General features: G+C 47.1%; 1 protein-coding gene across 1 annotated transcript in view; it reads right to left on the bottom strand.

Moving 5' to 3' along the window:
* Window positions 1-1,457: 1,457 nt before the first annotated feature.
* LOC120933218 (C-type lectin domain family 17, member A-like) overlaps window positions 1,458-17,683 on the bottom strand; it is a 39,157-nt gene continuing 22,931 nt past the window's right edge. Inside the window, exons 10-13 of the mRNA XM_040346305.1 lie at window positions 17,464-17,517; window positions 13,571-13,719; window positions 5,776-5,876; window positions 1,458-2,154 (exon numbers count right to left, since the gene is read on the bottom strand). Of these exons, the coding sequence (XP_040202239.1) occupies window positions 2,022-2,154; window positions 5,776-5,876; window positions 13,571-13,719; window positions 17,464-17,517 (437 nt within the window). The 3' untranslated portion in view covers window positions 1,458-2,021. The remainder of the gene's footprint in view (window positions 2,155-5,775; window positions 5,877-13,570; window positions 13,720-17,463; window positions 17,518-17,683) is intronic.

Consider the following 17,683-nt stretch of genomic DNA (forward strand, 5'->3'; position numbering starts at 1 on the left):
TAACCAGTGCCACCTGCCAGTGCCAACCAGTGCCATCTGTCAGTGCCAACCAGTGCCACCTGCCAGTGCCAATCAGTGCCAACCGCCAGTGCCAATCAGTGCCAACCAGTGCCAACTGCCAGTGGCCATCCACCACTCCGATTTCTAAATATCGGCATTGGCATCATCCTCTAGTGATAATGTTCCCTACTGCACTGCACCTAGAAAAGAGCAATATTGGCATTCTAGAACGGAACAGCTTACCGTCTACTCTTCTACATAACATAAAGGGAAGTGTGCTTTAATCCCAATATACTTCCTGATAACTCTGAGATAGCACTGCATTGTGCACAGGATGCCACTGGATTTCTGGCAGGATCAGCAGGTATCTTTTGCACTTATTAAACAAATATAACAAAATACTTTAGTTGGTATATTTATTATACCAAAAAGGAATCCAAGAGAACAGTGGACCTGTGATCTGCAGTAATCCATATTGCGAGGCAGCAGCTGAAATAGGTTGATGTTCCCAACATGGATGTAACTTGATGTATCCATTCAATAGTTGGATAGAAAAGAGAAAGGCCTGTCCTCTGTCAGCACATTGCACATCTCCAATCAACAAAGATAATGCTGCACGCTGATTGGTTTTAGCTGGGGTGTGTTGGACCTTTGTAGATGAACCACTGCTTCCACACAGAGATCAAGGATCCTTCTCTGTAGCATGCTGGCAGGAGATAGGCTTTGGCTGCTTTCTTATGAAAAAACAAACTGTGGGCCAGATTCATAAAGAACATACAACGGCGTATCTCCAGATACGCCGCCGTATGTCCGAATGAGCGCGATCGTATCTATGCGCCTGATTCATAGAATCAGTTACGTATAGATTTGGCCTAGATACGAGCGGCGTAAGTCTCCTACGCCGTCGTATCTTAGGTTGCATATTTACGCTGGCCGCTAGGGGCGCTTCCGTAGATTTACACATAGAATATGCAAATGAGCTAGATATGCCGATTCAGAAACGTACGTCCGCCCGGGGCATTGATTTACGTTGTTTATGTAAGGCTTTTTTCGGCGTAAAGTTACCCCTGCTATATGAGGCGTAGCCAATGTTAACTATGGACGTCGGGACAGCGTCGATTTTTCCGTCGTTTACGTCATTTGCGTAAGTCGTACGCGAATTGGGCTGTGCGTAAGTTACGTTCACGTCAAAACCATTGACTATTTGCGACGCGATTTCGAGCATGCGCACTGGGATACCTTCACGGACGGTGCATGCGCTGTTCGTTAGGAGCGTGAATTACGTGGGGTCAAGGCTCATTATAATACAACACGCCCACTGCTGGACAATTTGAATTAGGCGGGCTTACGCCGGCCCATTTACACTACGCCGCCGTAACTTAGGACGCAAGTTCGTTGTGAATACGGTACCTGCCTCACTAAGTTACGGCGGCGTAGTGTATCTGAGATACGCTACGCCCGCCTAAAGATAGGCAATTCTATTTGAATCTGGCCCTGTAAGATTTGAACCTTATAGTGTTGATGCACCTGGAATGCATTTATCTGATTAAACGTGGAACTAAAATCTAAAATAAAAAAATGTAGCAGCACTGCGGCAGGCAACTCTATATCGCAAAAGAGATATGCAGTGTCTCTTCTGCAATAAGACAAACTTACCTCTGCTCACAATCCTCTACTGAAAGAAAACTGAGCTGTGCATGTGCAGCTCAGTGAACATTTCCGACACACTGCAGGGGTGCCAGAAAGCATGACTCCCATGTGCATATCCTGGAGTCACATCATCCTCTCCCAGACAATCAGGAGGCTGAAGTGCCAGAAAAGGACTGGGGAAACTATGTGGGCGGCTGGCAAGGGATCTAAGGGTCGCATCGCTGGAAGGTGGAGATGAGTATCTGCCGACTTTATTTCCACTTTGAACTGAAAGTTTGAACTTTAATAGCTAGAGTAACTGATGAGAGTCCTATGGTTGGGAGAATGAACTCAGAGGAAGGAGTAACAGATGAGCATATAGTAGTAGTATCTCAGCAGTCTGCCAGTCTCTCACAAATGTAGTCTATGGTGTTTTGGCTGTCCAAGTCATTCCATTTCCCTGCTATCATCTCTGTATAGTGCTCTCGAGATTCATAGTTGTTTGGTTCACCAGGATTCCAGTTTCTGAAGACAAAATGAAATTTGTTAGAAATTCTTAGTGTGTACAGTTGTCCAGAAAAGGATAACTATAGTTATTTGTATGGTGATTAACCCATGCATAGCATACAAATCCAGACCAAAGCTCTACAGAAATGTACAGTATGCTGGATGTTCTGGATGTTTGTCTCAACCAAGGTTGCCAATCTCCTGCAGCATTTTTTTACTGACAAAACATGGGAAATTTACTGGCGGAGCACATTTTTTACTGCCAACCTGAGAAACTACAGAACTCTTATTGAAAACGAACACAGTGAATATTTGAACAGTATAAACATGATATGGAAACAGAGAAAACCTCCCCATAGGAAACACACACTGATTGGGGTTTTAATCATGACCTTCTATCTAAAAACTTAGGCCCAGATTCACAAAGGAGATACGATGGCGTATCTCCAGATACGCCGTCGTATCTCTGAGTTGTGCCGTCGTATCTATGCGCCTGATTCTTAGAATCAGTTACGCATAGATTTCTATTCGATCCAACAGGCGTAAGTCTCTTACGCCGTCGGATCGTAACTGCATATTTACGCTGGCCGCTAGGGGCGTGTACGCTGATTTACGCTTAGAAATATGTAAATCAGCTAGATACGCAAATTCACGAATGTACGCCCTGCCGACACAGTACAGATACGCCGTTTACGTTAGGCTTTTCCCGGCGTAAAGTTACCCCTGCTATATGAGGCGTATATGCGGCGTACCAATGTTAAGTATGGCCGTTGTGCCCGCAACGAAATTTAAAATTTTTACGTTGTTTGTGCAAGTCGTCCATGAATGGGGCTGGACGTAATTTACGTTCATGTTGAAACCAATATGTCCTCGCGGCGTATTTGGAGCAATGCACACTGGGATATGTCCACGGACGGCGCATGCGCCATTCGTGAAAAACATCAATCACGTCGGGTCATGGTTATTTTACATAACACATGCCCCCCTGTTCCAAATTTTAATTAGGCGGGCTTAAGCCGGCCGATTTACGCTACGCCGCCGCAACTTACGGAGCAAGTGCTTTGAGAATACAGCACTTGCCTGTCTAAGTTGCGGAGGCGTAACGGAAATCGGATACGTTACGCCCGCGCAAAGATACGCCGCTATACGAGAACATGGCCCAAAATGGCCTATTTTAAAGAAACAGAAAGCCACAGCACTTCTCTTTCAGGTACATCTTTGAGAACCTGTGGCTATCCAATAGGGAGCAACTACAATGAGTAGCTTATCAAAACTGTGCATGCAAACTTTATTAGTTTGGGCTCACACAATAAAAATACACTATATTACCAAAAGTATTGGGATGCCTGCCTTTACACGCACATGAACTTTAATGGCATCCCAGTCTTAGTCCGTAGGGTTCAATATTGGGTTGGCCCACCCTTTGCAGCTATAACAGCTTCAATCATTCTTCCAGGAGCACATTTGTGAGGTCAGGCACTGGCGTTGGACGAGAAGGCCTGGCTCGCAGTCTCTGCTCTAATACATCCCAAAGGTGTTCTATTGGGTTGAGGTTCAGCCCAGGCCAGTCAAGTTTCTCCATGGGACCATGAAATTGACCAAAATGTCCTTCTATGCTGACACCTTAAGTGTTCCCGTCACTGGAACCAAGGGGCCAAGCCCAACCCCTGAAAAACAACCCCACGCCATAATCCCCCTCCACCAAATGATCTAGACCAGTGCACAAAACAAGGTCCATAAAGACATGGATGAACAAGTTTGGGGTTGAGGAACTTGACTGGCTTTCACAGTCCTGATCTCAACCCAATAGAACACCTTTGGGATGAATAAGGCCCCGTACACACGACCAAACATGTATGCTGAAACTGGTCCGCGGACCAGTTTCAGCATACATGTTTGGTCGTGTGTAGGCGCGAGCGGGCCGAATTCCAGCAAACATTTGCCCGCCGGGCCTTTTCCCAGCGGGCAAATATTCCTGGACGTGTTTTAGAACCGTCCGCTGGAATCCTGCCCGCTCGGACATGTACGGTCGTCAGTACAGACCTACCGTACATGTCCAGGCGCCCGCCGTCCCTCGCATGCGTCGAATGACTTTGACGCATGCGTGGAAGCCTTTAAATGGCAGGCCCGCCCACGTCTCCGCGTCATCGCCGCGTCATCGTCGCGGCGACGACGCGGACACGCTCCGCGTATTGTTTACGCACGGACTTCTGTACGATGGTGTGTACAACCATCGTACAGAAGCCCTCTGGCAGGCATGTACGGTGAAAACGGTCCGACGGACCGCTTTCATCGTACATGTTTGGTCGTGAGTACCCGGCCTTAGAGTGGAGAGTGTGAGCCAGGCCTTCTCATCCAACATCAGTGCCTGACCTCACAAATGCGCTTCTGGAAGAATGGTCAAACATTCCCATAGACACACTCCTAAACCTTGTGGACAGCCTTCCCAGAACAGTTGAAGCTCTTATGCCGTGTACACACAATCATTTTTTAGCATGAAAAAAACGATGTTTTTCGGCATGTAGAAAAAACTAAGTTTTTCCCACTTCATCATTAAAACGACGTTGCCCACACACCATCGTTTTTGAAAAATGCTCTAGCAAAGCGCGGCGAAGTACAACACGTACGACGGCACTATAAAGGGGAAGTTCCATGCAGGTGACGGCACCCTTGGGGCTGCTTTAGCTGATTCCGTGTTAGTAAAAGAGGATTCACGCTTTTCTGTCTGTTACAGTGTGATGAATGTGCTTACTCCATTATGAACGGTAGTTTTACCAGAACAAGCGCTCCTGTCTCATAACTTGCTTCTGAGCATGCACAGGTTTTTAACGTCGTTTTAGCCCACACACGATCATTTTTTACAACCCGAAAAACGACATTGTTTAAAACGTTGTTAAAAAAATGCAGCATGTTCGAAAAAAAATTGTTGTAGTTTTTCAGAACCCGAAAAATGATGTGAAGCCCACACACGATGATTTTAAATAAAATTTTTTTAAAACTACGTTTTTTTCATGCCGAAAAATGATCGTGTGTACGCGGCATATTAGCTGCAAAGGGTGGGCAAACTCAATATTGAACCCTACAGACTAAAGCCCTGTACACACGATCAGTCCATCCGATGAGAACGGTCCGAAGGACCGTTGTCATCGGTTAACCGATGAAGCTGACTGATGGTCTGATGTGCCTACACACCATCAGTTAAAAAAACGATCGAGTCCAACGCGGTGACGTAAAACACAACGACGTGCAGAGAAAAATTAAGTTCAATGCTTCCAAGCATGCGTCGACTTGATTCTGAGCATGCGTGGGTTTTTAACCGATGCTTTTGCGTACTAACCATCGGTTTTGACCTATCGGTTAGGCGTCCATCGGTTGAATTTTAAAGCAAGTTCTACATTTTTGGCCCGAAGGATAACTGACCGATGGGGCCCACACACGGTCGGTTTGGACCGATGAAAGGGTCCTTCAGTCCGTTTCAATCGGTTTTGACCGACCGTGTGTACGCAATCTAAGACTGGGATGCCATTAAAGTTCATGTGCGTGTAAAGGCAGGTGTCCCAATACTTTTGGTAATATAGGACTAACAGCATAAATGTATTCGTTACAATGTTTACATGTAAACTACAGTATACCACTCACGTAAATGTTGGGACAGTTTCATCCACCCATTTCCAAGCCCCGGAAACTTTTCTTAGCCCAATCCAGAACCTCTTATTACCGGTTGCTGGCAGCAACACATCCTGGGGAAAAGGGAGAAAATATTTCATAAACAGTTAAATATATCATAGAAGATAAAAAAAAACACATAACTGTGAACTTATATATTAAATTAGGTAATAAAATTGACAGATGAGATAGCTCTATATCATGTGGTGGACCACCACTGTAACCCATCAATGAAGTTGCAAAAAATATCTACCCTTGCAACTGTCACCTACCCAATCCCACTGGTTGTGTCAGTATTGCCAGGTTCTGTTTAGATCTGCTTCTTTAGGCTGCAAATATGGGCCTGCTCCTCCAAAACAGACACAGATTATGTAAATTTAAAGGCATTGATTGCAAGCTCTCATGAGCAGGGTCCTCCTAACCCTCTTGTATTAAATTATATTGTAACTGGACTCTCGTCCTTTTATAGTGTAGTGCTGCATAAATTGTTGGTGCTATATACATTCTGTATAATAATAATAATAATAATAATAATTGTAGATTTTCAAATGTGGTCATTGTTTTAACGCAATCATTTTCAATGTGCTGTTTGTTGGCCTTACCTTGTAATGATGAACTCATATGTTGTGTCTACAGTATGTGGTATCATGGCTGATTGATTCTCCTATCTCCATGTATTTATTCACCTGGCTTGTCCCTATTCACTAAAGAGACAGATGACCTCTCGTTTTAGATCACATATTATTCAATCCATGACTCGCCATTTCCTCTGTGTTGCATCACAAATGTGGGAGTGCTAATGTGATCAAATACACCTCTTCCAGAATGGTGATGCCTCTGTTAATTGCTCTGCCTGCTTGTATCTATGTCAGATCGAATTACTTTTTAACTCTCACCTGCACCAGAGCTAGACTGAGAGACCCAGGGATTGTGGTAATTGTATTTCTTCACAGGAAGTGTCAGTTCTTAGACCAGTGTTTCTTAACTCCAGTCCTCAAGAAGCTCCAACAGGTCAGGTTTTCAGGATTGCCCTCAGATGAATTGTGTACAGCAGGACACTGTCTCCCAGGGGCCTGTGTTTTCACCTATCTTGAGAGTTTATCTCTTCTTTTCTGGCAATGTATGCTAGGTGGGACATTTAGACATCATGCCTGCGCTTATAAGGCCTAGATACTGTCCTCTATTGGATTGTGAACTCTTCAGCGCTATTGTCTCCGATGTTTGATTTGATGTGTGGGTAAAGTTGCCCCTGTTCTAACCTCAGCTTATTATTATCATTAGTAGAACCAATGTTGCGGTTGGGAGTTATCTGAGAGTGTTTTACAGATTTGTGGTATTCTGTATACCATTGGATTTCAATTTTGGATTATTGTTTTTCCGAATAGATTCCTCTGTGCGTTGCACACCGTCCTTACAATTGTGTGGAATTTTCCCATATTGTGACAATTTTCTATCTATCAGATTGCGTATATGAGGCTCAATCCTGTGTAAGATAGTAAAACTTGTTCTTTCTTTGTCATTCCTTTTGAACCTTTATCGTTGTCCTGAAGAAGCCCAACGGTGAAACGCGTAGACACACAAGAGCTCAGTTCACAATTTATATCATTTATATCATTGTATAGGATTTTTAATTCTTGAATACTGCTTTCTATTATGTACTTTTTTCAACAAATACTTATCTTTTGATATATACTTCTCCACTGTTTCCATGCCTTAAAAGTCCGACCCTGTGTCAGGGCCAAAGCGCTGTACTTCCTCCTTTAACACACCAGCGTAGTAGATTGGCTTCCCGGCGGCTAACTGGGCACTTTAGGCGTGTGCGCATACGCATGAGACCTCTCGGGGCCAATCACCAGTGTGACCGCCCTATTTAAACCAGCTCCTGTCAGTAGACAGGTTGCTGGTTTATCGTCAGCTACTTCCTGAACCTGTGTCTCTGGAAACCATTTCCTGTTGGAATTCCGTTCGACTCACCTCTCACCTGGAACCTGACCTCGGATTGCTTCACCACTCTATTGAACTCTTCTGACCCCGACCTCGGCTTGTGACCTGGACTCTGTTGTTGTTTCTCCTGCCCTTGAACCTCTTGGCTTGTGACCCGGATCTGCTGTCTTCTCTGCTCCCCGAACCTTGGCTTGCACCCCGGACTTTCCAGTTTGTTTCTTGGACTCTTTCAGTACCGGTTATCCGGCTTCAGTATCGTTTGTTCCTGTTTCCGTCTGCAGTCACCCAGAAGCACCTGTCATCTACAACCGTCACCGGTCAACGCTTCTCCACTGGCACCTGTACCGCCTCGTGCTTCCGCTACCTGTTCCAAAACTCAGTGGGCGGGCGCGCTTGGTCGTAAAGGTGAACCACCCTCGGCAGTTCGGTCTCGGTGAGTACTTGATTCCTGATAGTATAAACCAGCCGAAAACAAAAAATGTCCGAGACCGACAGGGTGCGTTCACCTTTCGAGACACTTTGCCAGCAGGTGTCCGCGCTTACCGAGGCGGTGCAGAAACTTCAGGAGGGATATGTCCAAGTCGATGGCCGTCTACAACAGTTAACTGGGTCTCCTGGGGTAGCACCCCCACCTGCTGCATCTGCTGTCGGGACTTCCTCATCACAGTCCATTCCCAGTTCAGCTGTCGGATTGATCCACCCGGAACCTCGGGTCCCTCCTCCGGAGCGTTTTTCTGGCGAACGCCGAAAATACCGGGCGTTCAAAAACGCGTGTACTTTATACTTAGACCTCCAGCCTAGAACTTTTTTCTCCGAGGCCGTGAAAGTTGGATTTGTTATTTCCCTCTTGTCCGAAGAACCCCAGGCTTGGGCGCACAGCCTAATGGAAAAACGAAGTCCGATCCTAGATTCACTGGACTCTTTCTTTGATCATATGGCTCAGTTATATGATGACCCGCAGTGTATGGCTTCTGCTGAGACCGTCCTCCATAATCTAACCCAGGGGAGGCGTCCGGTAGAGGATTATACCGCGGAATTCCGCAAATGGTCAGCTGACACCGGCTGGAATGACGCAGCACTAAAATACCAATTCCGCCAGGGACTCTCAGAAACTCTCAAGGATGAGTTGGCAAGAACCGAGGCTCCCGCTTCGTTAGAGGCCTTGATCCAGTCCGCCACCCAGCTGGACCGACGTTTACGAGAACGACGCACTGAGCGCTTCCAGACTTCACGCCCTGCTTGGGTTCCACCCAGGGTAGTTCCAGCTGCATCCCCTCCTGTGGCTCCTCAACACGGCAGTCTTCCAGACCCGGAACCCATGCAACTCGAACTGGTTCGAACCCCTCTCACCAGTGAGGAAAGACTGCGTAGACGCCAGAATAACTTGTGTCTGTATTGCGGTGCCACCGGTCATTTTCTTCGCACCTGCCCCATAAGACCGAGTAAGTTCCCGATTCAACCCGTTTTCAACCTTCATGTCTCAAATAGTTCTCAAACTCATCTTGTACTCTTCGTCTCTTTACAGCTACCGGAAAAGACCATCCGCCTCCCGGCCATCCTTGATTCAGGTGCATGCAGTAATTTTCTGGACTCCAATTTAGCCCTTAAACTCCACATACCCCTTCGCAATAAGGATCAACGCCTGCAAATACATTTGGCCGATGGCTCTCTTCCTAAATCGGGACTAGTCTCACAGGAAACTGTGCCTCTTCTAGCCATTACCGATTCAGGTCATCAGGAATTTCTACGACTAGATCTCATTCCTTCACCGCTTTTTCCTATTATTTTAGGACTCCCCTGGTTGCAAACACATCAACCTTGCATCGATTGGCTGAAGAAAGAGGTCAACTTTACATCTTCCTTTTGTGCCCAAAACTGCTGCGCACCCACAGTAGCCACCTGTTCAACTGTGGTAACCTCACCTGAACTTCCACCTCACGTCCCCTCTGTTTACCATGAATTTAAAGACGTTTTTGATAAACAGCAGGCTGACTCTCTCCCTCCCCATCGGCCTTATGATTGCCCGATTGATCTCTTACCTGGCTCTGAAATACCTTTCGGCCGCATCTTCCCGTTATCTGAAACCGAGCTTGCGGCTCTTAAGGAATACATCGACGAAAACTTACAAAAGAACTTTATCCGACCTTCTTCTTCTCCAGCGGGGGCAGGTATCTTTTTCGTTCAAAAGAAAGACGGCTCGTTACGACCCTGTATCGACTACAGAGAACTTAACCGGATCACCATCAAAAATAGGTACCCGTTGCCTCTCATACCAGAGCTTTTTCAGAGATTTCGAGATGCCCAGGTGTTTTCCAAATTGGATTTGAGGGGTGCCTACAATCTTGTTAGAATCCGAGTCGGGGATGAATGGAAGACCGCCTTCAGGTCACGGTTCGGTCATTTTGAATATCTCGTCATGCCATTCGGGCTCTGCAATGCCCCGGCCACCTTTCAACATCTGGTCAATGATATCTTTCGTGAGTATTTGGACGATTTTTTAGTTGTATACCTGGACGACATCCTCATTTTTTCCCCTTCTCTTGAGCTTCATAGGCACCACGTCAAGAAAGTTCTTACTATCCTCAGGAAACACAAATTATTTTTGAAAGCCGAAAAATGCGAATTTGAAAGAACGACGATACAGTTTCTAGGTTTTGTCATCTCCACCGGCGGGGTCGCCATGGATCCCCAGAAGATCAAAGCCATCCTAGACTGGCCAACACCAGTGGATAAGAAGGCAGTGCAGCGGTTTATTGGCTTCGCCAATTTCTACCGGCGATTTATCGTCGGGTTTTCTGCCATCGTGATTCCTATCACCAAACTTACCCACCAAGGCAGCCATTTTCACTGGTCGCAGGAGGCTCAGGAAGCTTTTGAGAAACTAAAAAAGATTTTTTCTTCAGCACCTGTCTTACGGCACCCTGATCCAAAGTTGCCCTTTACTTTGGAAGTGGATGCCTCTGAGACAGCCCTAGGAGCCATTCTTTCACAAAGGCAAGGGTTAAAGTCCCTACTCCATCCCGTGGCCGTTGCCTCCAGGAAACTAACAACTCCAGAGAAGAATTATGACGTAGGGGACAGAGAACTCCTCGCTATCAAATTTGCCCTCAAGGAGTGGAGGTACTTGTTAGAAGGAGCAATTCACCCGATTATAATTTTTACGGACCATAAAAATCTCGAGTACTTGCGCTCCGCAAAACGTTTGAGACCTAGACAAGCTCGATGGGCTCTTTTTTTTTTACGATTTAATTTCCATATTACTTATAGGCCTGGTTCGAAAAATGGAAAGGCGGACGCACTTTCCAGGATGTTCCCAGAGACTCCTTGCACAGTGGAACCAAGTACCATCCTGCCTTCCCGGAATTTTCTCTTGGTTTCTGAAACTGATCTGTTAAATTCCATCAAAATTGCATCCAGACAAATCTCGGACCCAGTATCATCATCACTAAAGGAGCGCGATGGCTTATTTTGGCTTCAAGACAGGATCTACGTTCCCACCGAGATCAGGCAATCAGTTCTGAGCACCTTCCACGACCGTAAGTTAGCCGGTCATTTTGGGGCAAGGAAGACCTCTGAACTACTTTCCCGTTATTTTTGGTGGCCAAAAAGGAAACAAGACTGTAAAACTTACATTTCTTCATGTGCAATCTGTCAACGCAACAAGGGTCCTAAAACCAAGACCTGGGGGTTACTTAAGCCTCTGCCAGTTCCAGAACGTCCGTGGGCTGATATTGCTCTAGATTTCATCTTAGATTTACCTCCATCGGAGGGCTTCACGACAATCCTGGTAGTCGTGGATCGCCTGTCTAAAATGGCACATTTTCTACCCATGGTTGGAACCCCTTCTGCTGCCGAAACGGCGAAAATTTTCTTCAAAGAAATCGTTAGGCTTCACGGGGTCCCCAAAACCATTGTCTCAGACAGAGGGGTCCAATTTACCTCTAAATTTTGGAGAGAGCTTTTCAGATCCCTGGAAGTCAAAACATGTTTGTCATCGGCCTACCACCTGCAAAGCAACGGGCAAACGGAAAGGACGAACCAAACTCTTGAACAATACCTCAGATGTTTTTGTTCTGCCTCCCAAGATGATTGGTCATCTCTATTGCCCACCGCGGAGTTTGCCTACAATAATTCTGTTCACACTACCACCAACCAAACACCCTTTTGGGCTAATTGCGGTTTTCATCCGGCCTTCCTGCCAGACCCTCTCCCGGAGATACCTGTCCCAGCTGCCCAGGAACGTATAACCACCTTACAGTCTAACTTTCGGAAACTCAGGGATGTAATGCAGCAAGCCCAAGAGGATTATAAGAAATTCTATGATAGGGGAAGGAAGGACTGTCCCTCTTTTGAAATTGGGGAAGAGGTCTGGCTCTCCGCGGCTAATTTGAAGTTGCCAGTTCCTGCCCGGAAGCTAGGTCCGAGATTCATTGGCCCGTTTAGAATCAAACGCAAGATCAACGAAGTAGCTTTTGAACTTTCATTACCCAACTCTTATAGAATCCACCTGGTTTTTCATGCCTCCCTCCTAAAACCTACCATCCCCGACCCTTTTCAGGGAAGGGCAGCTCTTCCTGCACCACCAGTGGAGATTGATGGAGAAGAGGAGTTTGAGGTCGAGGCCATTTTGAGCTGTAGAAAAAAGGGGAGACAACTCCAATACCTGATCAAATGGAGGGGCTACCCTCCAGAAGACAACTCATGGGAACCTTCAAGAAATGTGCATGCCCCTCGGCTAATTCGTGTTTTTCACCAGGAGCATCCGGAGTTGATGGCCAGTTTAGGCGTCCGGAGTCCGCCCCTTGGGGGGGGGCACTGTCAGGGCCAAAGCGCTGTACTTCCTCCTTTAACACACCAGCGTAGTAGATTGGCTTCCCGGCGGCTAACTGGGCACTTTAGGCGTGTGCGCATACGCATGTGACCTCTCAGGGCCAATCACCAGCGTGACCGCCCTATTTAAACCAGCTCCTGTCAGTAGACAGGTTGCTGGTTTATCGTCAGCTACTTCCTGAACCTGTGTCTCTGGAAACCATTTCCTGTTGGAATTCCGTTCGACTCACCTCTCACCTGGAACCTGACCTCGGATTGCTTCACCACTCTATTGAACTCTTCTGACCCTTGAACCTCTTGTATTGTGACCCGGATCTGCTGTCTTCTCTGCTCCCCGAACCTTGGCTTGCACCCCGGACTTTCCAGTTTGTTTCTTGGACTCTTTCAGTACCGGTTATCCGGCTTCAGTATCGTTTGTTCCTGTTTCCGTCTGCAGTCACCCAGAAGCACCTGTCATCTACAACCGTCACCGGTCAACGCTTCTCCACTGGCACCAGTACCGCCTCGTGCTTCCGCCACCTGTTCCAAAACTCAGTGGGCGGGCGCGCTTGGTCGTAAAGGTGAACCACCCTCGGCAGTTCGGTCTCTGTGAGTACTTGATTCCTGATACCCTGGTTACTTCTCGAAGTAGCCTTTTTTGTGCCCCTACTAATTACCATTGGGGTTATGAACTGATTTTACTGTTTTAAAGGATCAGATCACACTATTATATACTACATATAAATGGTCAGCCCTAGCTTCTTATATTTGGCTCCTTTAACAGCAGGATTTTCCTGACAAAATTCCTGACTCTGTCCCCGTTAACCTGGGAGTTTTGGGTGTTCCTGCCACCCATTCATTTGTTCTTGTTCCTACTGTTTCCTTTTTCAATATATACTATCAATTAAAAAATATACAGTATAATAGGGAGAGCGGGAACCCTCATAATGGCTGCAGGATGTGTGCCGACCCAGGAACATTTAAGAAATATTCACCTAGATTGATAATCTCTTACCAGTTCTTTCTTGCTTTTCAAGATAAGAAGAGTAGAGCCACGCTTGATGCAATCTTTTCTTGACTCCTCCCATTTCTTGTGGGATTTGGAGAAATAATAACAAGTGGAGCCCAAGATGTTCCAGTCTGGTGGACAGGAGGTGCAGAGACCTTTACAGAAGACAAGCAGAAAGGTAAGGGATATGGGTACCCTTAAGATTTAATCTAAATGGCATATTACCAAAGAGAGAGCATCATTGACCCTATGAGCTAAGAAGCAAACATATTATAAATTGGTATACATTTTTCACTTGACCACCTAATTTTGGATACCAACCACAAGATGTGGATACACCAAATGCATGTGGTCGTGGTCACTGGACATTTGGTTATTTTTTTAGTTGCTTAAATTGCAAATGGCTTGGTGCAGGACATGTACCGTATTTATCTTCCTATAGCGCGCACCGGCGTATAGCGCGCACCCCCAACCTAGAAGGGAAAAAAAAGAAAATACAGTTTGAATGCCCCTCGTCGGTGTCTTGCCCGGCGTCCATCGGCGGCCTTGTCCGGTCCCGGCGTCCTCCTGCGGCCTTGGTGGTGTCCTCCCCGCTTCTCCCGCGCTGTTTTTGAGCCGATCCCCGCTTCCCGCGCTGTGTTTGAATGCCGCCGCCGACATATAACGAGCGCAGTACACTCGGACACGCTCGGCCATGCTCGGCTCCTCTCGCATAAAGGCCAGGAGGCGGCACAGGGCGTGACCGCGAGCAGAGCCGAGCCTGGCCGAGTGTACCTGAGTGTACTGCGCTCGGTATATGTCGGCGACGGCATTCAAACACAGTGCGGGAAGCGGGTATTGGCGTATATCGCGCACCCACGATTTCCCCTGATTTTAAGGGAAAAAAGTGCGTGGTATACGCCGATAAATATGGTATATGTTTTGTTTATCAAATTGCATACAAGTGAAACTCGAAAAATTTGAATATCGTGCAAAAGTTCATTTATTTTACTAATGCAACTTAAAAGGTGAAACTAATATATGAGATAGACTCATTACATACAAAGCAATATCGTTCAAGCCGTGATTTGTCATAATTGTGATGATTATGGCTCATGAAAACCCCAAATCCACAATCTCAGAAAATTTGAATATTGTGAAAAGGTGCAATATTCTAGGCTCAAAGGGCCAGATCCACAAAAACCTGACGTAACTTAAAAAATCCAATTTAAGTTACACTGCCTTAAAGTTTCTACCTAAGTGCCTGATCCACAAAGCACTTATCTAGAAATTTCAGGCTGTGTAACTAAAATTCCGCCGGCGCAAGGCGTTCCTATTCAAATGGGGCGAGTCCCATTTAAATGAGGCGCGCTCCCACGCCGGCCGTACTGCGCATGCGCGAAGTTACGTTACGCCGAGTTTTGAGGATCATGCTCCGGTAGGTACCCACGTGGTGGGTGCACGTGGGTAGGCACCCACCACGTGGGTACCTGCCGGAGCATGATGGGACGGTGATGCCTATATAAATGGGATGCAAGGCGCGCTTCCATCATTACAGCGACAACAGGCGACGAGGCAACATCGGAAGAAAGGAAGAGAAGACCCTGACGCCACAGAAGACCGCGCTGGCTGCCTGTTTGAAATCGAGCTAACACACAAACATAGCAGGCAGCCAGCGCTGAAGAAGAAGGCACCGGAGAGCTGCAGAAGAACCGGGGTTCGCCGAGTCAAGAGCGGAAGAGGGGAGAAGATGGAAGAAGCCCCCCGGAGTCCGGAGAAGCCCCCCCCCGGAGAGCGGAAGAAGAAACCCCCCCCGGAGAGCGGAGAAGACCCCCGGAGAGCGGAAGAAGAAGCCCCCCCTGGTAATTGAGCTAATAACGAAGACAGGGGGGGCGTCCGGAGCAGAATAATAAAATATTTTAAAAAGCCTTGTGTTGTGTGTTTATTAACTTTTACTTTTTGCCTCCAGGTGAATGGATAGGGGTACGATGTACCCCATATCCATTCACTTAGGGTGGGGGGGCCGGTATCTGGGGGCCCCCTTATTAAAGGGGACTCCCAGATTCCGATAAGCCTCCGCCCGCAGACCCCGACAACCAATGGCAAGGGTTGTCGGGAAGAGGTCCTGTCCTCATCAACATGGGGACAGGGTGCTCTGGGGTGGGGGGGCCCGCAGTGCGCCCCCCTGCCGCAGAGCACCCAACCCCCCCATGTTGAGGGCATGCGGCCTGGCACGGCTCAGGAGGGGGGGGGCGCTCGCTCGTCCCCACTCCCATTCCTGGCCGGCCGGGTAGCGTGCTTTGGATACGGGTCTGGTATGGATTGTAGGGGGACCCCTACGTCGATTTTTCGGCGTAGGGGGGGTCCCCTTACAACCCATACCAGACCTAAGGGCCTGGTATGCTCCTGGGGGGGAACTCATGCCGGTTTTGTTTTTTACAAATTGCCGTGGAGTTCTCCCTCGGGAAAGCATACCAAATGCCGTCGCTGGAATGGGCTTTTACAAGGTGTGACTAGTTTACACTTTGTAGAACCAGCCCTAATTTTACACTTGCAAAATAACACTTACGGCGCAAAAAGGAAGCTAGAAAGCTTTGTGGATCGCCTTAAGTGCTAATTTGCATACTAGCAACGGCATTTCGACTCGAAATGCCCCCAGCGGCGGATGCGGTACTGCATCCTAAGATTCGGCAGTGTAATTCAATTACACATGCCGGATCTTCTGTCTAACTTTGGAAAAAGCCTTTTGAGGATCGTTTCCAAAGTTACACACAGACTGAACAGCAGTTAAGTCGGAGTATCTCTTTTGAGGATCTGGCCCAAAGTGTCCCACTCTAATCAGCTAATTAAGCCATAACACCTGCATCAGATTCAAGTCTCTCAGTCTGGTTCAGTAGGAATCACAATCATGGGAAAGACTGCTGTCCTGACATTTGTGCAGAAAACCATTATTTACACCCTCCATAAGGAGGGAAAGCCTCAAAAGGTAATTACAAAAGAAGTTGGATGTTCCCAAAGTGCTGTATCAAGGCACATTTATAGAAAGTTATAGAAAGTCACTTGCCACATCACCTGCCACATGTTGCGGGTTGTCACTTGCCATATGTTGCGGATTGTCACTTGCCACATCACCAGCCACATGTGGATTGTCACTTGCCACGTCACCTGCCACAAGTTGCGGATTGTCACATCTGCCACAAGTTGCAGATTGTCACTTGCCACGTCACCTGCCACATGTTGCGGATTGTCACTTGCCACATCACCTGCCACAAGTTTTGGAATGCCACTTGCCTGCCACCAGATGCAGATTGTCACTTGCCACCTCACCTTGCGGATTGTCACATGCTAAGGTGGTGTTTTGCTTCTCAGAATCAGGCAGCAGAGAGATGATGTAATCTCTCTGCTGCCTGCACAGTGAGGGTGGAAGTTTCAGCAGGGATGCAGGGTGGGCGCTGGGCGGTGACAGGTGATGTCATCTCTCTGCTCCCCCGGCTGCCGGCTTGTTAATTGGCCAGCCGCCTGCTCACCCACAGAGCTGACCAGCTGACCACCCACTCTCTGACTCTCACTTGCCGCCTCGCCGCCCACCCACACACCGAGGCCCCCAGCAGCCCACGCTCAGACTCCCTGGTGCCCGCAAATTCTGCAACTAGAAATTAACACGCACAGGCGTATAACACGCACCCTAACTTTAAGAGGAAAGTTTCAGGAAAAAAACTTTCCACAGCCCCCTGCGTATAGCACACAGGTACAGTTTACCCTCTATTTTCAGGGTAAAAAAGTGAGTGTTATGCGCCAAAAAATACAGTAATTTCTCATTTCTAATCCCCTACTTAAATTCTGGATTTCAATCGGTTATATCAGAAAGAACACAGGTATGGATTTTTTAAAAGCAGTTATAAAAATGTCTGTTTTCTTACCCACAAATCTTTTAATGGACAGGATTTCCTTTTCAAGGCTGTTTATTTTGTTTCCTGAACAAAAAAATAATATTTAGATTATTACATTACTGTAAACAGATATATAAATTCTGTCTAACCCCAAATTCTACGTACTTGATGGGGCTCGATCCCCACCAGCAAAAAGAATGTGCATAAGTGGGGGTGACACCTTCCACTGTGTCAGCGTAGCTGGCAGAAT

This window comes from Rana temporaria, chromosome 3 (genome assembly GCF_905171775.1).
Source record: "Rana temporaria chromosome 3, aRanTem1.1, whole genome shotgun sequence".
Taxonomy (NCBI): Eukaryota; Metazoa; Chordata; class Amphibia; order Anura; family Ranidae; genus Rana; species Rana temporaria.